This window comes from Amblyomma maculatum, chromosome 11, assembly GCF_055883805.1.
Source record: "Amblyomma maculatum isolate TAMU_Amacu chromosome 11, ASM5588380v1, whole genome shotgun sequence".
NCBI lineage: Eukaryota > Metazoa > Arthropoda > Arachnida > Ixodida > Ixodidae > Amblyomma > Amblyomma maculatum.
Window position 1 is genome coordinate 32,819,794 of NC_139354.1, and position 24,732 is coordinate 32,844,525.

A 24,732-nucleotide genomic window follows, 5' to 3' on the forward strand; every position below is an offset into this window, starting at 1 on the left:
ACTAATGGCACGAGGTGAATGCGCAGTAACAACCTCTGGCTGCTCTTCTACAGCATGCACATGTAAGTTGGTTGGTTGGTTTGTGGGGTTTAACGTCCCAAAGCAACTCAGGCTATGAGAGACGCCGTAGTGGAGGACTCCGGAAATTTCGACCACCTGGGGTTCTTTAACGTGCACTGACATCGCACAGCACACGGGCGCCTTAAGTAAGTAAGTAAGTAAGTAAGTAAGTAAGTAAGTAAGTAAGTAAGTAAGTAAGTAAGTAAGTAAAGTAAGTAAGTAAGTAAGTAAGTAAGTAAGTAAGTAAGTAAGTAAGTAAGTAAGTAAGTAAGTAAGTAAGTAAGTAAGTAAGTAAGTAAGTAAGTAAGTAAGTAAGTAAGTAAGTAAGTAAGTAAGTAAGTAAGTAAGTAAGTAAGTAAGTAAGTAAGTAAGTAAGTAAGTAAGTAAGTAAGTAAGTAAGTAAGTAAGTAAGTAAGTAAGTAAGTAAGTAAGTAAGTAAGTAAGTAAGTAAGTAAGTAAGTAAGTAAGTAAGTAAGTAAGTAAGTAAGTAAGTAAGTAAGTAAGTAAGTAAGTAAGTAAGTAAGTAAGTAAGTAAGTAAGTAAGTAAGTAAGTAAGTAAGTAAGTAAGTAAGTAAGTAAGTAAGTAAGTAAGTAAGTAAGTAAGTAAGTAAGTAAGTAAGTAAGTAAGTAAGTAAGTAAGTAAGTAAGTAAGTAAGTAAGTAAGTAAGTAAGTAAGTAAGTAAGTAAGTAAGTAAGTAAGTAAGTAAGTAAGTAAGTAAGTAAGTAAGTAAGTAAGTAAGTAAGTAAGTAAGTAAGTAAGTAAGTAAGTAAGTAAGTAAGTAAGTAAGTAAGTAAGTAAGTAAGTAAGTAAGTAAGTAAGTAAGTAAGTAAGTAAGTAAGTAAGTAAGTAAGTAAGTAAGTAAGTAAGTAAGTAAGTGTGAGGTCCTGATAGCTTTTGACTCAGGGCAGGCGTTTGTCAACGCCACAGGGAAATTGGATAGTTGCTGTCCGTTCTCGCCAGCTGTCAGTGTGAACGCTTTGCGAAGTTTGTAGGCCATGCGGTCGCACGTTCCCTTTAACAGTGGACCATACTGTACAGTACCGTAGGTCCACGTTGGGCATTCTTTCCCAGATATATGTGGTTTTTGCTTCGCATTCAATTAGAGATTTTCGCGCCTGTTGAGAGAATTGAGGGATTTTCGAGGTGCTGGCCTAATGGCCCTCTTGCACGAGTAACCCCGCATTTCGAACACAAAAATAGAAAACGTCGCTGACCACTACTTTTTCTGTGCGTGAGGTTCAATAAAAAAATTAGAGCAGATTCTTTTTTTTCCTCAGCATTTCCTACGACATGAAAGTTACACTCAACCGCAGTGTAACGTGAAAAGAAATGCTAGTAGCTTGCGGAGGCAAATGGCGTATATTCATATTTATTCATCTTTCTATCTTGCAGAAACCAACCGTGTTCGGAGCACTTGGCGTCGGCGTTGGAATTACACGTCACAGCCATGTGACTGTATGCAGACAAATCAGCGTGACGCTTTGAAGCGACGTCATGTGTGACGTGGCTACCTGCTAATCAATAAGAGTGTACTTTTATTACGCCGACACGAACGACGCAAAAAAAAAAAAAAAAGGTGGGAGGGGGGACGTACCCTTAATTGATTTCACTCTAAAGTCTAAGCATTTTCTACTTTACAGAGTTTAACTGCTCTTATTATAGTTAGTGCCGTGAACGTGACGGGTTACGGGGTGGCACTAGCAAAAAATCAAGCCAAGAATTCTCGCCCTCTCAAAAGCGACTACAAAGTCAGTGCACAAATTGTGCCACTTTAATTTCTTAAGGCTCGATTATTCTGCGCTGCAGGCATTAGGCGAATTACAACTCCTGGAATGGGCGAAACAGACCAGAGTAAGCCAAGAAGGAAAAAAAAAAAAAAAACAAACAAAAAACAGTGACGAGAGTACATGGCCAAAACTATTCGGTCAAATAAACTGCTGCTGTCCAGAACGAAGATTGCCTGTCGGCAAGCTACAAATGACACCTCCAAATTTTCGTTCAGAATCACGTGGCACACAACATAACGGAAGAAAATCTGAAATCAACGGCCATCACAGAAGCGTTATAAGAGCACGCACTTGCTCTGCAGGCTTGTGTGCACACTTTCGCGATGACATTCGATTCCCCGGAAAAAGAGCAAGATATATGAGAAAGAGTGCAGCCTTTATCACAGTGCACAATCTAACTTTTAATGTCGTGGGACAGCCAGTTATCAATGCTCGTTATTAACCGCATCGTAAAAAATAGTTATCGATTTTCTATCAGCCTAGGGACTTTTGTTGGTTAATCTCCAGGTAGCTCACTGATCCGAGCTGGCAACGCTACGACGCGCACTCTTTCTGCGCCGTGTCTGCGGAACGTTTTGTTGTGTTTGGAACGGGTACGCAGTGGCGTCAAGGACTTCCCCAGTTGGGCTGCAATTAGACGCTGAGAGCGCGGCTGCTTTGAAATCGACTTCCAGAGGTCAGCCTCTGACTCACGCCAGCCTGCTGCCATTTTGTTTTTCTCTCCTAGAGAGGCGGCCAAACTGATAACACGATCAGCCGGCAATATCGTTCCCCAGCTCGTATTGCTTAACGGACGTTGGGCAGGCCGCCTCACATAAAAACCATCTATATATACCTGTAACTCTACGTTACACTACACGTCCGCCACAAGGACTGACAGTGTCCAAAAATGAGGCAAAAAACAACGCGCAGAAAGGATTCGCCATTTCAGGAACAAACTTGGCCTCATATAGATATTAACGTTGCTCATATAGTTCGCGAACTGAAAGCATCAGGCTTGGGTTGGCTTGATTCTATGACTTGGGGCTCTTTAATGTGCACTGACACACGTCGTGTAGCGTGGAAGGCCAGCACCGTTTTCACAATTCTCTAAAAGCCCGGCGAGCGAAGCTGGTTGGTCGCTGCTGCTGACTTTGGAAGCGACGCGGATACAGCGACCGGCCGGTGAACACTTTTCCAAGGCTGAATACAGATGGGCCCATTAGCAACAGAACGCGACGGCGGTGTCGAGAAAAAGTGGTCACGGAAATTCGGTGTGACGTTAGCGGTCGGCCGGGACAGCCACCTGGTCACAGTGGTTCGATAGCCATTGTAGTATATAAGCTGACTACTACTAATCCTTCCTTATTCCACTAAACCATCCCAGGCTTTCGCATTCATAGCACGTAAGAGTTGATGCTCTCCGAGTTTTCTTTTTTTTTTTTTTTTTTTTCTCCCGCTTTGGATTGGTGGAAAGTTGAGGTTCTGACGTGCATCACGACCGATGTAAAGAATCCGTTGCTAGCACGTCAACTGCTACCTACCGCTTGTAGAACTCCGCGCGCACACACAAAAGAAGTACCAAGCTTAGTTTCTTTTTCTTTTTTTTGTGCGCCGAGTCCTGCAAGCATGGAAACAAACCAACTAGCCCAACAACAAGTATTGCTTAACTGCTGTCTATCGAGTTGTCTTCTAGCATAAGCTTTGGAAAACGGTCAAAGCTATTTCAGAACAATTCTATCAGATAGCACAGAGCGGGGCCTGAACTTATACCTCTCTAGTATACGACATCGCGGCCGGGAACCAGGGGCTGTAATTTGTTAGCTCACCTCAAAACTACCGCGGTTCAGTCTGCAGTCGGGACCGCAGCCAGATTTGCCGCCATTTGAGCGCCTTCGGCTGCCGCAGCAACTCGAAGCATGGTAGCAACAAAACTTCGAAGAATCAGGAATTGTTCACTAACACCAATAATCGCGGATCACTTCGCAGCCACAAGCCCACCCATACAGCTTACACAGCCGGTTGGCAAATAGCGCGCGCGAAAGGAGTTCTCGCGAAATCTCGCAGCATACGAGAATCCGCGAGATCGAAACGAGAACACGCTCCGAATCCGCCTCTCTAGTCGCATTCGTTTTCAAGTGCGAATTTCAGAGCGGAGATGTCACGCGGTGCCCTAACTGCTGCTTCCGCGCAATGACTCCACCATTACGCGCGCTCACGCGAAGCGGAACCAGCGGCGGCGACAATGCTTCGCGCAGCCATGCATCTGCGGGGCGCATCATCCAAGCGATCTACTCGGTCGCGCAACGCGCCGACGCCTCGAGACAGAACGTCGCAGCGGCCTTGCGGGCGGTCTGCCGGGGGCAACCTTTCGCTGCGCTCCGTCTGCTGCGCCGAGCGCTACGGTCTGGCCGTACAAGCTGGCCTTCTCGACAAGAAAGGCTCCACGACCGAGCAGCTGCCACACGCCAGCGAGAACCGGGCCGATAAAGACTTCGGAGGCTCGCGAATATTGAGAAAGCTCTGCACTAAAAGCTTGAGATGGCAGCGCATATGCGTCGTGTTGCCGAACTATTTTTGATGTCGGAGGAACACTCCGAGCATCACCGCCAGAACTGAAGCAATGCGCAAAAGCCTCCTTCTCTGGGCTTCTGCACATGAGTAAAGTAACGCGCCCGCGTAGCAATGAACCGCTATCTTGAGAAGCTTCATCGCCAAGGGGGGGGGAAAAAAAAAGAAAAAAAAAAAAAACGGTGTCTGCCGTATATGTGGGTGGTGTCACTGGTGTGCGTCTGTGCAGTGCTTCGTCCGGGCCCCTGGTAGGTATGTAGAGCGAATATGAGTAGTGCAATAATAAAGTGAGGTGAGATTGCATTACTAGTATTCTAGTATATTAGAGACCACACCGTATATGTAGACGCGGTGGTAAGTTAGCTAGCGTCAGTACTAGATAGGATGGAAAAAAAAAAAAGAAAAACACCTAGGGTGACGTCAAAGAGCCGGCGTGATACTATAGCTAGTGATTATCTCCGTTATGCGCAGCACTAAAGAAAAATTGTAGAGGTTTAACGCTTCTAAACCTAGCATAACATGCAAAAGCAGTAGTTTGGCGTAGTTTATCTGCACGCGGCTTGGCATAGTGCATTTCAACCTCCGACAATTGCCTCGAAGGACCAGGCTCGCTATCCATTTCAAAGGAGACTGTATAAGTACGCCTGGGTCATCACGCGAGGTTATACTGCTCAACCATGTGACACATACGTCACCACTTACGCCGTACACATGTTTAATGTAATCATACACAAAGACAAGTAACTGATGTAACACGTTAAAGCTAATGGCGTCGACTATTACTTATAACGTGGCGGTCAGTCCGTGTGGTGAACCTCCTTTCATCTGCCACATCATCTTGTCCCGCTAGCAGGTCCAAAGGATATTATTCACGGAAATTGGTGAACGCCATTGGCTGTGAATGCAGGGGGGTTCAGACTGAGGGACAAAATCAGCTTTTTTCTTTAGTTATATCGAACTATGGTTAGGAGCATGTGCGTACTGACTTGGCAAATCGGCGTGTTTGGTGGGGTCATCGAAGCGGCTCCGATTCCAAAGAAAACGCATAATAGAAAAAAAAAAAAAAAGAAATCACAGAGAAGCAAAGGTGCAAGAAAGCTAACGTACTGTCATCGTGTGTAATGTAAAATGCGTACCCAAATATTCTTTAATCGCACGCATAAGTAACCAAAATACTAAGCCAGCTCGATCCATGACTTGCCACAACACAACATAAGCAGCTGTATCTTATATGCCTCGCTCAGGAAACCTTTGTTGTTAACTCACAACACACACACTCGGGATGTCGGGCTAACTGTATGTAGCCGCCGGTCCTCGCATTCTTTTCGGCTATTCCTCTTCCATTTGCGAAGCAACGCCGACGCACTCTTTCTTTTTACGCAAGCTCTTTCCAGGAAAAGAAAAAAGAGGCTCCGCGCGAATGCACTGCTGCTAGAGCGCGCCCCCCATATGCACGGCAGCCGCGGCGACAGTTATGGATGCCGCATTGTGCAGCAGCTTTTGAAGAGTGGCGACAGGCGAGCTTCGCTTTCTCCCCGGCGCTTTCGCGTTCTTCGGGCCGAGTACGCTGACAAGCCACGCAAGGCGGAGAAGACGAAGCGACCGCTTTCTCGGAAATCCCGATTGTCGTCGCGCGCTGTCAACCATCATCGCTCGTGAACACAAGTCTTGCACACCGCTCTGTACTTTTTCTGAGCGCAAGCGGTGGCCGAACTCGGCCCGACTTTCATCCTCTCAGCGTTTTTCAAAATCATCCATACGCATCATCGTGGAGCTGAAACTTGCACGCAGAGCTCCCGCAACGCCCCCCCCCCCCCCCCTAAAAAAAAAAAAGATATATAAGTAAAACCGACATTCGAGCTAGTTGGTAAAGCATCTTGTCAAATTAACAGCGCACACACAAGGGTGTTTTCTTCCTTGTCCTTGTCGTGTGTGCGCTGTTAATTTTCCATGAGGGGGTAGAAGCTCGAATGGTTCCGTAAAGGTAGGGCACAAGCGTAAACAACATGACACACTGCAGAAAAATGATATACTTTAATCGTACGTTTCGGCCGGGGTCCGGCCTTTGATAAAGGTATTCCTTTGTCAGGGCACTCGTTGACAAAGGCCGATCCCGGCTGAAACGTCAGATTAAAGTTCATCGTTTTTCTACCATGTGTCATCTCGTTTACGCTTATAATATAGAAACCGTTTGGCATGTATTTGCATAGCAGTTTAGAATTGAGGGACTGGCACGGAGTTTGGCATTAAATAATGTTTTTGTAAATTCGTTGGAGGGGCGTCCGTATGCTGTGCGATGTAAGCAACTTTACTAGATTACTGGTAATCCAGCAACGTTGGATGTCAGTGCGCGTTAAATACCCTCATTGATTGATTGATTCATAGGAAGGGAAAGACGCGGTATCTGTCTCACTCGTTTGCTGTGGACACCTCAACCGCGCCGTAAGGGAAGGGAGGAAGGTGGGAGTGAAAATGACCCTCAGGTGGTCGAAATTACTCCGCAGCCCTCCACTACGGCTTCTCGATCTCATTGGTGAAGGCGCAGGAATGCGTCTGGCGACGATTGCAGACTAGATGTTTCTTCAACCCATACGTGTTGAGCAAAAATCTACCCGGACATTCAGCCGGAGTGCAAATGGTGTCAGGAATTGGCAACCTATGACCACATAATATTATGGAGCTGTAGCATAGCACCGCCACCGGCGGATATTATGCGTGATCCTTCCCTCGAGCAGTGGGAGGCCGTGTTGGCCAGCTCAGACCCGGTCGTCCAGACCAGGGCCGTGGAGTGGGCCACCCAGGTCGCCGTCAGCAATGGGTTGATGGCCGTCTAACACGGAATCGTCCACACATGCTCTCTGACGAAAATAAAGTTTTTCCATCCATCCATCTCTTTCTGCTTTCACTCCCACCTTCCCTTACGGAGCGGTTCAGTTGTCCACATAAAGAAAGTGTGACAGATACTCCACCTTTTCATTCCTTTAAACCACAATTAAATTTGTTTACTGGAAAGACAAGGTCCAGTATCTGCCATACTTCTAGGGCAGACACCCGGTCCACCAAGGAATGTGGGATTAAGATAAAAGAGAAAGGTGTCGCTGTGCGGGACAATAATTTCGACCACCTGGGGATCTTTAACGTCCACTGCCATCGCTTCAGTAAGCCGACCGTTTTAACCACAAAGTTATCGCGGCTTTAGTTGGTTTCGTTTTTGGTATGTCGCCAATTTCGAATTGTTAACGCACACTCGCACCCAACTTGACTACCACATGGATGCTAAATCCACCCACCTCCTCGAGTAATGCTCAAAAAAGCGGTTGCGTCGTTTATATTCCTGGTCCCTGCTCACATCACTTATGAAGCTAGTAAAGATTTCATTAAAAAAAAAAAAATTATTCGGAAGCATGGGAATATTCTTCGCAAGCGTTTAGCGCTATGATGGCACCGCACAGGTCTAGCCATCGCCTCCTAGAGCTTTGCTGGCCTAAGACTGTAGACATGAGACATTCGAAGCTTCATCTCCAAAATGTTTACGGTGAAATGCCAAGCAGAGTATGCCTATCCCATTCACATTTTGGACACATGACCAGGTCAACAGGTTACCCTATGCACATTAGACTTCGAACGTGCTGCACAGTCTCAGCTGTTCGATATTTCTAAAAAGGGGTCAAACTAAACAACGCTAGTGACTTTGTTTTACCGAAAATGTTTAGATACTTCTCTTCAGAGCTCGTCAGGTTAACTGTTCACATATCTAACGACTGCTCAAAGTTCTGACCAAGAGCGTGAACTGAGCGAATGTTTCAGAGAGCGCTCAAACATTTGTATGTAGTACAGAATTGTCCCCATGCCTAAACTCTGCTTTTGAAGCTACACTGAACAAGCGTGACAGACACTGCGCCTTTCCTTTCCTGTCAACCATTTATTATATTACTGAAGCAACACAATTGAGGATTCAGAGTTCGCAGGAAACTAAACGAACACCACTATGAGTGTGGATTACTCATTTGAGATATTTTGAGCTTCGCAGTGCTGTAAATGCACCTATAGCCAGGCCATTTTCGACCAACCATGGACACCCTGTAATGTGTTGTCACTTTCATCTCGTTAAACCTTCACAATATTGCGAGGCGCCTAGACACATAAGAGTCTATAATTGCTAGGCATGCCCACCTCGCTGGAGATTGATAAACTTTGTTGGAGAAAATTGGGGGTTAGTTAGGGGTACCTCATGCTGGTGGAGCGAGCCAGAGGTCAGGCCATTGGCTGGAGACAGGCCGACTTAAAGGAAGTGCATCTTGGTGACCGTTTTACACCCTTGCTTGTGTGAAGGTCACGTCGATGCTGCCAGTGTGGCGTTATCATATGCCCTCGAATGAATTGACCACTGTGAAGCTCCAACATGCACCTTTTTATCAGCATCCTAGCAAGACTCCTTGGGAGTCCGCAGAGACAGGCACGCATCTGTCGACGTGCACGATGCGGAAGAAACATCACACGAGACAACGGTTTAATAACTTAAACATCTTGTATTTGTCTCTCTCAAAATCCATTAAGGTCTCTTGACACACACATACACATAAAAACAAATCTCTTCAGAATACAGTCTAGGTTTTTTTTTGCCATTTTGAAGTTGGTCGCACATTTGTCATTATTTCTACTGTTCTAAAACAAACCAACAAAAGGCACACGCACAAAAGTAAAAAAATCAATAAAAAGAAAGAGAGGCCAACAATATAGAATTTCAGTTCTCTTTTTGCTATTGTACAAAATATATATGTCTATATATATATGTGCACTATAATATCCATACTCCGAACTGCAAATGCGGTTAAGGCCACTTGGAAACAGGGTGCTCTTTGTGAAAGTGAGGCATTTGGTACAACATTACTGGCGGGGCTTTTTGTTCCCAGGCAAAGAAACATGCACCAGGAGCATCCTTAGTCCAGAATGTACCCCCCCGAGCTGCAACACGCAAGAAAACATTGCGCCAGGTTGCCTAGAGGGCTTCATCATCAGTCACCGATTCATCGTCAGGAATGCTGAGTCTAGACAGAGCTAGAAGTTGGGCTGAGCCATGAAACACGCAATTGGTCCTTGTACAAGAAATAAACCCTCGGCGGCACAGCTGGTTTGAGGGGGAGGAAGCGAATGCGGAAGAATAGAAGGCCGCACGATGCGTCCAGTATGGTCCATTGGCGAAAAGGTACTAGAGGTACAAGGCACTTTCGGCAAACAATGCAGGGATGCCTCGGGGAGAATAGAACAGATCGCGACAGGCAGCCACGGATACACCAAGCATCACATGTTTCAAAGTGGGGAAGCATTCCTCGGCCCAAACCAGCGAGGCAGCTCACCAGACTCGAACCACAGTAGATGCACGCAGACAGGCAACGAACATTCTGCTGGGAAAAAGAGCAGAGTGACCTGTGCTACTGGTCATGGGGGCAAAAGGTCTCCCCCAGTCACTCGTTCTGGGAGGTCGGTGGAACGAGGGAAGCTATCACAATTAGTGCGTCCGACAAGTTTGTTGCTTTCCATGCTTGTCTGACACCTGCCTTTCTCTGCCCGCCCCGAATCCCCCTGAAACAACGCAACGCGGCACGCTTTGAGATCCCCACTGCATTTGGAATGGCACCACTAATGAGCACAGCGTGCCAAGCGGTGTATTGACGAGTCACGACCGCATATAGTTAACTGTCGGAAGAATACGCTGCTTTCTGGCACAGTCTCTGTAACGGCCTCTGTTGCATATCCAATCTTCCAACTATATGGCACCCCAGGCAGAACAAAGCTATGGCCCAATATTGGTACTGTGGTGACAATGTCAGACCGACACAGAACCAATATTGGGCAATTGTTTGCACTGCCTGGGCCGACAACTCCCAATTTTACACGCTGCACCAATTGTACATGAATCGAGTATGTTTTTCAGAAGCTGTAGCAGAGACACTACAACCTACACTCTCAAGGATTCACCATTAGCAACATCACCGCCAAATGGGATCATAAACACAGCTACCTGCGCAATGCTTTCTTAGAAAGGTCATGGTGCTAGCGGCACATCTCTGAACTAGCAATAACAGTGGCAGCGATGAAGATTCAGTGGACAAGAGTGACTGAGCACAATATCCTTACACTAGTTGCAGCGGAGCATAAATCTACTAGTTAGCACCTCTCAACGATTTCACCAATTTCAAACACGGCAGGACAAATTCTCGTTTCAACTAATCACACAACTTCTAGAAACCATTACAACAAATATTCAATGGAGAGTAAGATTTCAACCTGAGCCATTAGCAGTAGACTGGTAGACGTACCTAGGTGCTCTAGAATGCTTCCAACAGACGCTCGTATAGGCAGTATACAAACTATGATAACTCTGCGCCGTCTGAACAGTGGCGACCCCATCACTGCGACCGTGAAAGCAAAAAAGGGCAGGAAAAGTTTGGCGAGAGGAAGAAGCCCACCGGCAATCCTGCGTCTTATACTGGAGCTGAGATCTGGTACTGTGCGTACCTGTCAAGTTTGTGTCTCTCTACTTTGAACAATGTGTATCTGTCTTGTCACTTGATAACCTAAACTCTACAATGCAAGTCTTAAATAACGAGTTGTGATGATTTGCAAAGGACAAAGAGAGGCACATGAATGACAAAAACCTCCAACAGCAAAGGCACTAGATCAGTGGAAGACTGCACTTTTGTTAATATTTATCACCATATAAATAATCGTTTAAAATACCAGTCGTAGTAAACAGCTAAAATATGGGTGTTGCATTGATTGCCCTCAAGATCCTAATACCTCTCACTAATCACGGATATGAAAAACCCTTGACATGACAAGAGCGGTGTGAAAATAGAGAATGCATGTTCTTTACCCTCCCCAAATGTGTGCTTTGGAAAGCGGATGATGTGCCGCGCAGTGTGTGTCAGTGTAGACTCAAAGGGTGGAGAGAGAGAGAGATAAACTGGGCTCGCCTTTTGCGAACATAGCTTCGAACCTAGGTTGAATACGAAAATAGAGAAGGCACCGAATGCCTCAATGTCAATAAATAAATTAAATTCTCATTAAATACAAAAGTACACACAAGAATCGCACTTGGAACCAAAATAATAAAGGACAACGGCAGCTTGAATGAAGAGCAAACACGTAGACATCATCAAGTGAGCCTCGCTTGAAAACGGATAGAAAAAAAAAAAATTGCATGGTGGTAGAAATTCACCAATAGCCATAAGCCGTACAGGTTGACTGCAGGGCCAGAAGGACAAGGTACTTTTTCGGTGGTTGCAGCATGGAGAAGAAAGAGCGCTGAAGGATTGAGGACCTTGGTCCTTTTTCACTATTGCCTATGTACAAAGCCCAGCAGGAAAGGTGGGTAGACTTAATTACAATCTGACACCAAATGTAACCCAGCTGGTTGAGGCTAACACAATGGGGAAATGTGAAAGCTGCTGATTTTAGTACCAAATAATAATAATAATAAAAAAAAAATGGAAACAGAACAAGGTCCAAATGTCCTGCTGACTGCAGACATGTTTTTTCTTCTCACGATTTGACAGAGTCGATGACATAGTGTACAATGCATAATATAATAATAATAATAATTAATATAATATAATTAATAATCAAATAAATACGACAGAAGAATGGAAAGGCAAGGGGAACAACACAAGCACACTCAATAATTCGTAAAACCTGCAAAAGGAGTAGCACACAGAATAAAACACAACTTTGTAAGCCTGCATAACTCTGACCCAAAAAAACATAAGAAGGCACTATGCGGTGATGCTCAGTCTGAAAGGTAAGCCTTTTTGCTTCTGCAACGATTATGCCTAGTGAACAAACGTAACAAAATACTCCGGCAATGTGCACTGTTCATCAGAAGCTCATCAAAAGCTCAAGAAAGCATAACCAAAAGCAACGATTACCTCTTTGCGAGCGAGGAATGGTACGAAAAGGAAAAAAACCGACAAGAATCTAAACCAAGTTACTCGCTGCACAAGCACAGGAAAAAAAAAAAAAAAAAAAGCCACATTTTCATAAATTTTCTCAAAAGTCTTTGCTAATACAGTTTAGACGGAAGCGTGACGCAGATATGTGTAGCTAGGCTATATTATTATGGCAAACATGTATTGGACTATAGAAGCACGGTTGACATTGACGGCTCCTGTTCTCTTGGTTCGTAGAGTTCACACATATATTTCAATGTTTCAGGGAGCTTGGTCCACAGGACTTGAGCAGTGTGCCATTAAATATTTGTAATAATAAAATTATTAGCACACACACACAACACACATTTATAAAAAAAAATACAACTGAAATGGCAGGCCCAGGGCTGCGCTGCCACCCAAAATGCCCAAACTTAAAGAAAGCCAGTGCTCCCTCCAGCAAGTCATTATGGAACGTTTTGCCTCATCCTGGTTTGAACAGCGAATCACCTTTGTGACTGAGTGAACGACAGACAGTGAACTAATAAATGCTTTCACTTGAAGCCTACTGGGGGAGCACACTTTGAGCCGAACTGAGGCCACGGTGTTCGTGCCAGGCGGGAGGGCGGTTGTACCAAAAAAGAGTCGTTCATGAGCACAAATAATAAATAAGTGAAGACGTTTTCTCGACACGATTGTGACAATGCTTTCTGCCAGAAAACCACGCTTGAGAAACAAAAACAAGGGGGCTGCAGACAGTCGACAGCAGGGCGTTGAAGAATCAATCTTCCACCAGTCTATATAAACCCGCTAATCGGTGCTCGCGCCAGGGTTAACCTATACTTAAAAAACGTGATAGATGAACAATGATTGCGCATGAGAGAAGTTACAATCCCTGATCACATCAGTGCTGTACACAAGCCTTCGTCAATGTTACATGAGGGAAAGCTGCGATTATAGCTTGCCCTCCCGCCGACAGCGAACACATCAGCGGGCAGCAGTTCTGGCCCCATTGACTACTGTGTGTAGCACGTGTGGATGGCGTGGCAGACACAGGACCCTGGGATAGGGGAAAGGGTTTCATACAAAGCAGCGACGACTTTCTGCTCGGTAAACACCACAAGCTCGTTATCTTTCTAAGCGAAAACAAAACGGAAAGAAAATATGATGTGGAGAAGGCCGAACTTTGGCGCCTTCAAAGCAGCGGTTCCCGCGTCGTCGCTCAGTCGGAGTCCCGGCCGTTGGCGAGCCGGTTGAAGATGGGCAGCCTGGAAAGGGGCGAGCTGCACGAGGCCGGAGCCGGCGATCCACCACCGTTGACGCTCATCGTGTCCAGCTCGGAGCCAAGGGAATCGACAGGCGACGGTGGGCCCTCGATGATCGCTCCGCGGTGCGCGCCGCCGCCCCCGACCAGTGCGGGGAACGGGAACGCGCTCGTGTCGGGCAGAGAGAGCGCCGAGAACGGGCTCATGGCCGCGGCGAGCGCGGGCTGCGACCCGCCGAAGCCGTGGTGGAAGCCGCCCATCGTCACTGCCGTCGAGACTGCTCCCGGCGACGCGTTGGGCCCTTTGAGCGTGTTGGCGGCCACGAGCGTGGCGAAGTCTTGCGAGAACGAGAACGCCGTGTTGCAGGTCGAGTTGGGCGTGAAGCTGCCGCCGCTGAACGGATCGTCGTACATGGGGCTCGACGGTGGCGACAGGTCGCCGGCCGAGCCGAGGCTCCCGAAGCTGCCCACAGAGAGCGCCTTGGGCCGGGCCTGCGGCGGCACCGCGGGCTGCGGCTGGCCGCTGTTGATGTTGTTGAGCAGGTTCTTGCGCGACTCGTCCGAGTTGTGGATGAAATGGCAGCGCGGCCCGTACGGGCAGAAGCCCGTCGTGTGGAAGGTGCGGCACAGCTCGGTCTTGTACTTCGGGTGCCTGGCCAGCGTGCGCAGCTCGTGCCCGCCGTGCGCGAACTGGCATTTGTCGCCGTACTTGCAAGTGCCGCTCTCCTCGAAGGGCCGGCACAGCTCAGTCTTGTAGCGGCTAGAGTTCTGCGCCGGCGGAGGGCTGGTCGGCGTTGCCGCGGCGATGCCCGCCGGCGGTGCGGCCGCGGGCGGCACCGGGGCGGCGCCTAGCGAGGACCTCCGGTCGACGGGCTCGCTGTAGCTGCGGTCCAGCTTGCGGTGGTCGGCGCGCGCCACGAGGGCGTTCACCATGCCTCCGGCGGAGGGGGGCCCCTGGACGATCCTTGGGCAAGGCTTGGGCGACGTCGTCCGCAGCACGACCGGCGTCACCGACGACGTCGAGCGGCGCAGAGGCGGCGGCGGCACCACGCCGTGGTGGTGCATCCCGTGGCCCGCCACGCTTGAAGACGAGTGCCGGCGCGACTCCAGCACCTGCGGGGCCCGGGACGCCGCCGCGAAGTTTCCGCCGTTCTGCGAGAACAAAGAAGGAGGAGGCCCCGGTCAGCACATCCGACAGCAAGGCAACGGACTACGCATGTGTACGCAATGCAACCAAGCCGAGAAGACAAGCTTGTGCAACTAAAGAAAAAACAAAACAACTAAACAGCCCTTGCTAAACTATGGGCGTGGTAAGCGGCGTGCACATTATTCCGCTGAACAGTAAACAGAATCAGTTTCGAATATTTGACAGTACCAAACAAGCAAAGGAATTTGTTTTGACGGTCCGCTTTCATTTGGGCCCCCAACGACGGACTACTTTCTGTCGCGAACTGGCTGTGTGCGTGCCGGCTACAGCAGACAGTTTGTATAAACGTCGCCCAATCCCGTTTCCCCCCCTAAAATGCTCTCTCACCACACGTGTGCCTGTGCGATCTGCGCGTTCGACTCGCAATGTTTGCTATTTGCCTCGCTTCTCAGTCTTTAAAACACACACATTTATCCACCGAACCGAGAACAGCAAATTTAGACCTGCACGCCCTGGACATACACGCGCTAACTGTCGAGCTGGACATCACGTCAGGTGGCGCAGTTGTTTGCATAACAATGCCAGCGGGATGATGCACCTGTTAGAAGCGGTGTCGGAGACAGCGTCGCGGCTTACATTGAACAAAGAGAAAATGTGCGAGGTCTCTTGGTTTCCACACGAGGACCTGACTACGAGTTTTTGTTCACGAATGTTCCGTACTATTGAAATGTACCATGATCTAGACTGATTCAACCTTTTCGATTTTGTTTGACCGTGAAAAGGTCAAGAGGTTTACCGGGAATGTGCACTTTAGAGTGAGTGTGTTGTGTTTAATGGCGCATAAGCAGCTCAGGATATGTATATATCTTGCGTTCAGTAGAGTACACTGCACTTGTCTAAAACATTTGCTTCCTTTAGAGAGCTAAATACAAGTCCTCGTTCATCTAAAATCAATGCTGGATTGAATGGGAATGTGGTCACTGTTCTTTGTGTTTCAAGCCTTGTGCATGAAAATACAACGGGAGCTCATCTCCGCATCTTTCACATAGGGGAACTTTTGAGTGAAGTGGCCCGCCGCGAGATCTGGGACATGAAAAAAAATCCCATGACGGCACTTAGCTTCGCTTAACATCTTAATGGCGAAAGCCTTTCCTCGCTTCTTCTACATCCATATTGCGCGTTTGTGTACGTGTCAATTTCATTTCTCACTTTCATCTGACCTCGTCATCGGCAATATCGGCACCTCGACATAGCCTAGGTAAATTACGCGACGTTATGTCGACGTCAGAACCTACTGCGACGTCCGGTGGACACATCTCGCGCAATGTCGCGAGCAAATCCCGCCTTAAAAAGAGAGAGAAAAAAAGACACTGCTTGCGTCGTTACTTAATAGCAACAAAAAAGTACCTATGAGGAATTCCTCAACGCGTTAGCGCACCACAAACGTTCCAGGCGACGTTTTGTCGTTTTAATCGTAGATCGCCTATCACAAATTTGCCCAGAACCAAAGCGAACCCGGCTGGGAGTCTGTGATGGCGTCAAACTGGAAGTCCAGTGCACAACCCAACATCACATTTTGCACATGCGCCATAAATAGGGGTCTGGACCAGTTCGGCCCTGCCTGCCGATGCCGTGTTAACGCTCACACTCTCCACGACTACGATGCAACCACGAGGCAGTGCCTGCGAAGAGTACGGGCAGCCGCGTGCCAGTTAAGCGCCCGAAGCGGGATTTCCCCCTCGTGTTTGGAACGAAGCCGTCCGGCAAGCGCTCCACGAAACGCGACTCGCCAGCCGGCGCGAACGACCTGGATCACTGGCTTGCACAGTGTCCTGCGCGAGCGGCTTTCACTGGGAGGGCATTCCTCGAGGCACCGGTGGGAGGAAAAGGCAGCAACGATCGCTAACGGTAACTATACACAGCAGCAGCAGCACAAGCAGTCGTTCGAGGAAAGAGGCGGCACGCAAATATAACCCCCCACACACGCCACGCAGCTAGGGAAGAAGAGAAGCCAGCCCGAGAAACGGGCTCAGGCAGCGGCGGCACCGGGGCAATCCTGACCCACTTCTGCGGCGCTCTCGTGAGACCTAAAATTGGGACTGAATGCGCCCTCCGCCACGGCGGCAGAGGAAAAGAAAAAGGCGGCCCACAAAGAAGAAGCCCGAACGTGCGGTAACGCACCGGCGGCCGAAGCGTGTCTGCACGAAGCCCCCAAAGGGAGGCGTCGTCTTCGTCGTGTGCTATACCACATAGCCAGGCTCCGGCTCTTGGAGAATACGCGTAATCCAGGCCAGCACCACCAGATGAGGCGGAAGTGGACACGAACACCGACACCCGCTTCGTTCGGCAGTCCCAAAAGCAGGTCCCCCCCCCCCCCCCCCCCCCCCCCCGTCTAGCCACGTAGTCGATTACAGAGGAAAGTAAGGCGCGCAAGAGACGGTCCACCTTCAAGCTATAAAGCACCGTCATCTCGACGGCGATTCCTTTCACCACGGACGAGCACCTCGACCGACCTCCGAAATCGCCGCTTCATTGAGATCGCACCGGCCGCGCTCGCCGAACCAGCTCGTGAACTAAAAAAGCAAATGCCGCTTCAAAGCTGTGAAGCTGCGGCACACAATACGGCTCGGAGACAAGAACTGCGTTGTTAAAACCACTTGCTGACATACAGGCCGCGTTACGATGGAGGCGAAACGGAGTGGCGTCCGCGTACTGAGCGGTGTCAGCCCACGGTAATGAACCACAGGTGATCGGAATTTCCGGAGCCTTCCACTACGAAAGCTTTCAGAGCCTGAGTTGGCTTGGGACGTTAAATACTGAAAACCGAACCAACCATACAGAAAATTCCGATCTGAGGACATCACAATCCGCAAGAATTTTAAAACGCCCGACTCGCGTTACTATGCTAGACTTGTGATTTGCGACGGGTGGGCCTTGCCTTGTATATATTTAGGGGAACGTAAAGTAAGTCTGACTTATCGGTGTATAACTGCACCTAATGTGTAAACTGCTTTATAGGAAAGCGGAATTACTCCGTAGCCCTCACTATGGCTCCTCTTCCTCCCTTTCCACTTTCCTTCTCACATTACTCCCTTCCCTTCGGCGCGGTTCAGGTGTCCACAGAAACAAGTGACAGATACTGCCTTTATCTTCCTGCGAACCAATTATTATCATGATTACAGGAAAGTACAGGCGGATTACCTTCCACAGTTCTCGATGGGCACCTGAACCGCACCGTAAGGAAAGGAACAACCGCAAACCGCCGCCTGAACTACACAGGCCTCTAGCTCGTTCCAACTTTTTTGCCCATGCCGAAACTGGGGTATGCGCACACGCGTAAAAGTGACCGGCCAACACTGATTAAGGCAGAACAGGCTCGTCGTAGACTACGGTTAGATGCAACGAAAGCAAACAAACAAACAAAAAAAGGCGGAAGATCACTTTAAAGGACGGCATTAAAAAACAAAATGGCGGCGTGAGGCTCGCAGTTTATCCGATTATGCCGTGGCGGGGCCGCTTTTATAAGCCTCCCTACGTTCTCAGGCTAGTTAGCAGCTCTAAAGGGATCGTTTATGACGTCATGAGAATCAGCCAAAGCCTTCTATGACGGCCAGAGGTCGGTTTTTAAATTGTTCTCAACAATTTCTTCAGTTAAACTACACCTCTAAGCAGCTCCACCGCCGGGTTTATTTATCCTTTGAGTGATAGCAAACACACGACGTCGCGTTCGCCAAACGGGGACTTCTAGAAACGCACAAGCACCACTCCGCGTTGCCGCGACCTCGGGCAGACGCAACGGGCCAAACTTTATGCGGTTACGGTGTCGTTACGGGCGAATTTGGGCAGCTTCGCACGCGCTCGATTTTCCCATGTCAGAAGTAACGTCGCGGTGAATGAGCGATTCGGCTGGTATCACCAGGCTCGACGCTAAGTTTAAGGTCGCTAATTTTAACTACGTACGCAAGTTTGGGGCTGCTACTCAAGATTAATGCAAACTTTTGACTATCTTGTAGGCTAAGTTTTAGGTAGATGGACGCGCTGTCGAATATTACCCCCGGCGCCTGTACTGTAGCCCGGAAAAAAAAAAAAAAAAAAAAAAGCACGGTAAGGCTTATTACAGGTGTCGCGTCCTCCGATTACGAACTACGATCGGGATTCAAATCCCTCAACTAGCGCGAACTGCCGCGTTTTTGTTGCTCTTGCAGGCCATGTCGTGCGTACGAGCTCCTGTCAAACAGCACGTCGTGCGTATGCTGCAAACCATCGCGCATACAAGCCGTTTATACGATTATGCCGTGGGGAGCCCGCTTATAGATGCCACACCATGTGTTCTCACGCCAGACGCTCTAAGGAGACAGTCCATGACGTCATGACAATCGGCCAAAGCCGTTGGGTCCTCCGACAGGTCAGCCGCTTTTCACTTTTTCTCGAGTCGTATCCACTGATATTCCTGCACTTCCTTTCAAAATTGTTCCTCATAATTTCTCAACGCTCTTCAGTCGCTTCCATTACACCTCTACGAAGACCCAGCGCCAGATTTATGGTTGGTTTGTGGGCTTTTGAAGTCCCAAAGCTAAGGCTATGAGAGACTCCGTAGTGGAGGGCTCCGGAAGTTTCGACCACCCGGGGTTCTTTATACTTTACTACTATTCTAAATACTACTAGGCCCAGCATAAAAGCCAGTACAATAAACACAACACACAGAACACTTCTACGCTGTGCTCTACGACAGCTGCACAGCGTAGCGGCGACTCCGCGTTAACATCAGGCCGCAGCTGCTTCACGTCACACAGTGAGCATTGTTCACCGAAAGACCGACGACCACGCAGCGAATGGCTGCCCGTGTCTCCCGCCCAACAGAGAGATTCAGGTGCGACCAGAAAACGAATCTGCGTTCAAGCAGAAAACCAGACTCGCCGCCTAGCAATCGCACTTTGAGCGGCGGCCGCTTCAGAGACAACCGACACGAGGCGCGCCAAAAGAGCGCACCCCTCCTGAATCAACGAACAACGCGTGACGTAGGTCTCTCTCGAGGCCAGATCACGTACGTACGCGCTGTGGAGCCTGCATGTGAGCGCAGGAACCGGATCCCAGTAGACGACCGCGTCGTACATTGCGCGTGGTGGGGGAGAAAAAAAAAGAAGGCGAAAAGAAAGAAACAAGACGATTGGGTAAAGAAGAATTGATGCCATCGATTCCCCCAGAGAGCACGAAAAAAAAAATTTTTTTTTTTTTTCCTTTTTTTCGAGTGGCCGTCGTTCACCCTACCAGAGCTGAGGTGGTCGCTTTCTTGGCGAAGACCCCCCTGCTACATTCGAGGCGGGAAACCAGTTCCGCGGACAGCCGTTCAGCGAAAGAACCGACGACGTTCGTTCGGTGTGACCAGAAAAGTCGCACTTTCATCGCGGGGCGGACGACGCGCCGCACGGTACTTTTTCCAGGAAGGTGCACGCACGCCAGAGAAGAAGGCCTTCTCTTTTTTTCCTGGCCCCAATGACTCGTTGTCGCAGCTGCGGCAAAGAGGGGGGAGGACTCTGCGCCGACGCGTCCGCTCTCTGAGGCGCGTGGGTCGACGCCAGCGGAAGAGCGGCAGAGTCCTTGGCGCGTCCTACTTGGCGAGCTCGTGTACATACATACGCAGCAGCTAACTACGCGCGGTTAGCGCTCAAGTAATTCGCCCTGAAAAAAGCACAGCAAAGTAGGAATGCAGTAACAGAGCCAACAGTCAGTTACCAACACCTGCTACGCTGTTTCGCTCATAGAAACAAGTACTTCGAATACTTGTTCACATTCTTCTCGAGTTTTAGTGTACTTAGTTGTGGTGTGCGCTCTCTGTATTTGTACGGATCACTTATTTATTCTTTTTTTCAATTTGCATAAGTAGCACACACAAATGGTGCGCAGGGACAAGTACGGAGTCTGATATTTCTGCACGATTTTTGTGTCTACATCATACCTCCGTAATAAAGAAGACTGTGTAAACCCACGGTTTAACAATTCAGCAGTGTTAATTATTGTGACATTTCTACCGCTCCCTTATCGACCGCCGCATTAACGCGAGCGAAGAGTTTACATCAGTTCAGGTTCTCACGAGTGGAGTGTGCATGGTCGCTTAATACGAAATGGAAAAACCGATTTGACCTCCCCCCTCTCCCCCATACATACAAAAATACGAATTCCTTCGTAAAAATAACTTTTGGATATTATACGCCAAAAGGAATTTTATGAGAAAATAGAAAAAAAAAAGTGACGCCCGTCACACAAAATACGGAGTTATTTATAGAACGCTCGAACTTTGCTCTCTGGTATAACATGTCGGTGGTGGTATAAATCTTAATTCCTTCTTCTGATTCTTTTTTGTGTTCAGTATTTCTATTGCGCGCACTGAAACTGAAAGTAATACGCTATTCCCGAACTTTGCCCACGTATTCTGAACCTGAACACCGTACCATTACTATCGTGGGCCAATCGTGAACAATTAACACGGCCTCCTTTTTAGAGGCGCGCTCGCGAACAATCAAAATGTTCGGCAGACCTGACCGCTTGACAAAACACAATAAATTAAGGATCCATTAGTAGCGCAATTTGTTGAGGTCGTACAAGGCGAAGCGCATACGAGACGGTTAGAGACAGGCAAGTTTTCCATACAAGCGCAACACGAAGGGCGACAATCCAAAATGAAGGGAATGTTTTGGAAGGCAGTTCAAGCTGAGCAAGCTGGACGCCGTCCGAAAGCGAGTCTCGATGCTCATCCTAAGCTGCGGTTTCAATCTCGGCGAACATTCGAGAGGCTTCGCCAGGCCGCGCTCCGACTCCGCGATAACAGGTGGCCACACGTTTGAGGAGAGCGCACGTAGCAACAGGTGGTTCCGACCGAACGCGCAGGCCGTCCTTCCCAACCAGCAAAAGTTACGGTCGCGGAAAGACAATGCGCAATAGGAAACTCGTGTTTCTGGAGTTTTATGAACCTATTACGAATGCTGGCTGTCAATAGGAGCAAATAAAAGCCGCCTGCCGCCACCAGTTAAAAGCGCGCATTCCGCCGCACTGACGTGCCCGGGGCGACGCCTCAGCCCGCCCGACACACGAAATTCGACGCATTTCAGTCACACATGGTTACCAACGGCAGAAGGCCTCTGTTAACAATACGAAACAAAAAAAAAAACAAACAAACCGATCAGAGCGCGCCGCAAGCAAGCATTGCGCCAGCGAATGTATTATGGTTCGCCTACCTTGCCGTACATAACATTGGGGCTGTAGTCGTTGAAGAATGAGGTAACCATGGCTGCGCTCATGTCGTCTGTTGCCCTCTGTCCTCGAACACCGTGTTCCTTCGCCTGGGTCCGCGGACGACGGCTATCGTAAACTCAGTCCGCGCGCGCGCCGAAGCGACAGCACAAAATCCACGTCCTCCGGCCAGGGCGCGCAACAGAGCAGCGTCTTGTCGAGTGTTGTTCGTTTCGTCGTCGCTTCGACGCGCGAGGGGTGGCCGCCGCCGCACAGGCCAGCTCTTCCAGCGGACAGAACACTCACACGACACACTTCCCTCGTCGCCGTCGCTAGCAGCCCGAGCACGACACACAGCACGCACAGGCGTCCGCAGCCGCTCAAAGCCACCGGCGCGCTGGAGCGAGTTTTCTCGGCTGCCGGAGAACGTAACCAACTTTTCAATGTGGCGGACGAGCGGTGACGTCAGAGCAGCGAGTAGGCGGAGCTCCGCATGGGCGCCGACCAATGGCGGAGCGAGGCGAAATTCAAACACGTAGACAAGAGAGAAAGGGACGCAGCCTTTCCCCCCCGCCGCGCGCCTCAACGCCCACCAGGCCATTTTTCTCCCTTCGTGGCGCTGGAGCCGTGGGAGAGGGGAACGGCTTTTTCCAGCGAGGGCATCAAACGACGTCACGAGTCTGGGAGCTCAAGCAACAAAACAGAACCATCAGCGAGCCCTGCTCAATCTCAAGCGAGTCGAGGAAGCAAACACAAGCGGCGAGCGACTGAGGCGCCAAGATGGAGTCTTCTCGGGCGGACTACGGCGATAACAAGCGTGCAGCAAAACCGAAGCGCGCACCGCTGGACGCGGCGACGCGCGTATTCCCCCCTCCTCCCCCGCCGAATTTTCGCTTGCCAGCTCAGCTCGGCAGAGTACCTCAGCGCATTCGGCCATTGCCAATTTTCGTTTACGACCTCCCCCTTTCCAGTATGCGCCCGTTATCTTTTCATTTTCTTTTTTTCAGCGCCATCCCTTGAACAGCATGAGGAGGGGTGCTTGTTCCTGCATTAGTTGTTCCCGCGGAGAAGGCGTGTCAAGTGGTTTGACTCCACAACCGTGGTGCAGCTTGTTGAGATGGCGATGCGTGCTCCCTGCGTGTTGTATGCTCCGTTGCTTCCCTCATCGGCGGCGCTTTTTCATTTCTGCTTTTCACATCTGCGGATGCTATGTACAATAAGAAGCTGTGTGACACCACCTGGAACGCTGTGTTAATAACGGTTACTGCACGATTTTAATACGAAAGTCGAGAAAACTGCCGCCACATGGATATCCGGAAGGTCTCCGGCCACAACCGCAGAAGTACCTGACGCCGGCATGCAGTGAAGTTAAGTTCAGAGCTGAGAGGGGTGCTCTCATTTTTTTTTTTTTTTTTCCCTTCCTCACGATAGCACATCCTCGAGCTGCTTCTTTTCAGCCATCCGCGTGACAGAGACAACGCATCGTAGAAAGCGCGAAAAATTATTCGATTCCGGCCATTAATCCCTGTTCCAATTAATAAAATCATCGCTGCTGATGAGAAGGGCTTCTATAGGCAAAGCCGGCAATCCAGTGAACCACGAAGGGGTATGTATAGTCGTCTACACACGACGCAGAAGCCGAAACAGGAAGCACAAGAGATGACAGGGCACACAGCGTCCTGTCCTGTTGCACCCCCCCCCCCCCCTCTTTTCGTTTACGCGCCGTTTCCAGTACAAGAACAATGGGAGTGATGTGCTAAAAGGTGTCAGCACGTTCACGTAACGAATAGTTTTCACAGCCATGGGGCAGAAATTCGTGGCGGCGAAGGCTTTCAAACGCAGATAGCGCGAATATCTTCCGACTCAGCATTGCAGGCAGCAGCGCTCGTTCACTACCACGTAGCCGCGGGGGAAAGCGGAGAGGCCAATTGGCGGGTTTCTCTGTCGTTTTTTTTTTTTTTTTTTTTTTTTTTTTTTTCGTCCAGGCCACGTAGTGATCCAGGCTCATGGTCCACCTCAGCTCGAGTCGAAACAGCGCCAATGGGAAATGCTATCACCGATGCAAGTCGCGTGTCATATGCAGTTATGTCTCTTACGGATATAATTTAGAGCGGGAAAGTTGCCCCGACACGCTTGTCATTTGGAGCAGACGCGCTTCTTCGCTCTGTAAGCACTCGAAACGGCCCCGCATGGACCTCTACCTTGCCACCGAGATCAGAAGGAGACACCATGTCAAAGGACTTCGCGTCGTAAAGCAAGTGAGGAAAGTGGCACTGAATGATTGAACGGATACGGAGTAATTTCGAACGCCTGGTGATCTGTAGAGCGCACTGACGGCTGGGTTCGAACCCAGGTACTCCGGTACAGTAGTCGGGCACCTTAATCACTGTGCCACAGCGGCGGGGCTTACACATTTTGTCTAAGTCGTATTTCTCCCTATCGCTCACCTCTTTGATTTCGTCTACCGCTTCCTCCTCACTATCCCTGGATTTCCGCCGCCCCAGTTAAGGTGCTTCAGATAGCAGATACCGGGGTCGGCAAACACATTTTCTTTCCTTTTGGATATAAAATAAATAACCACATACCACTACTACTTTTCGGGAACGGGGGAAGGCGCAGAATCCGCGTCACTGTTCGGTGGACATCTACACTTCATTTATACTGATTTACAAGAAAGTAAAGAGGCAGTATCTGTCACAGTTCCCGGCGTACAATTGAACCGTGCTTCAATTCTTCCTACAACGTTTCAGACAATGCTCGAGCCAAAA

At 49.1% G+C, this 24,732-nt stretch overlaps 1 protein-coding gene across 2 annotated transcripts in view; it reads right to left on the reverse strand.

Moving 5' to 3' along the window:
- Nucleotides 1-8,907: 8,907 nt before the first annotated feature.
- The window catches only part of LOC146173435 (uncharacterized), a 60,308-nt gene continuing 44,483 nt past the window's right edge, over nt 8,908-24,732 (reverse strand). Inside the window, exons 1-2 of one of the 2 annotated variants that reach the window (XM_084583152.1) lie at nt 21,970-22,402; nt 8,908-14,742 (exon numbers count right to left, since the gene is read on the reverse strand). In XM_084583152.1, coding sequence (XP_084439278.1) covers nt 13,549-14,742; nt 21,970-22,032 — 1,257 coding nt within the window. In that variant the 5' untranslated portion in view covers nt 22,033-22,402 and the 3' untranslated portion in view covers nt 8,908-13,548. Of the gene's footprint in view, nt 14,743-21,969; nt 22,403-24,732 lie in introns of those variants that run through there. The other variant, XM_084583153.1, reaches the window with a different exon arrangement.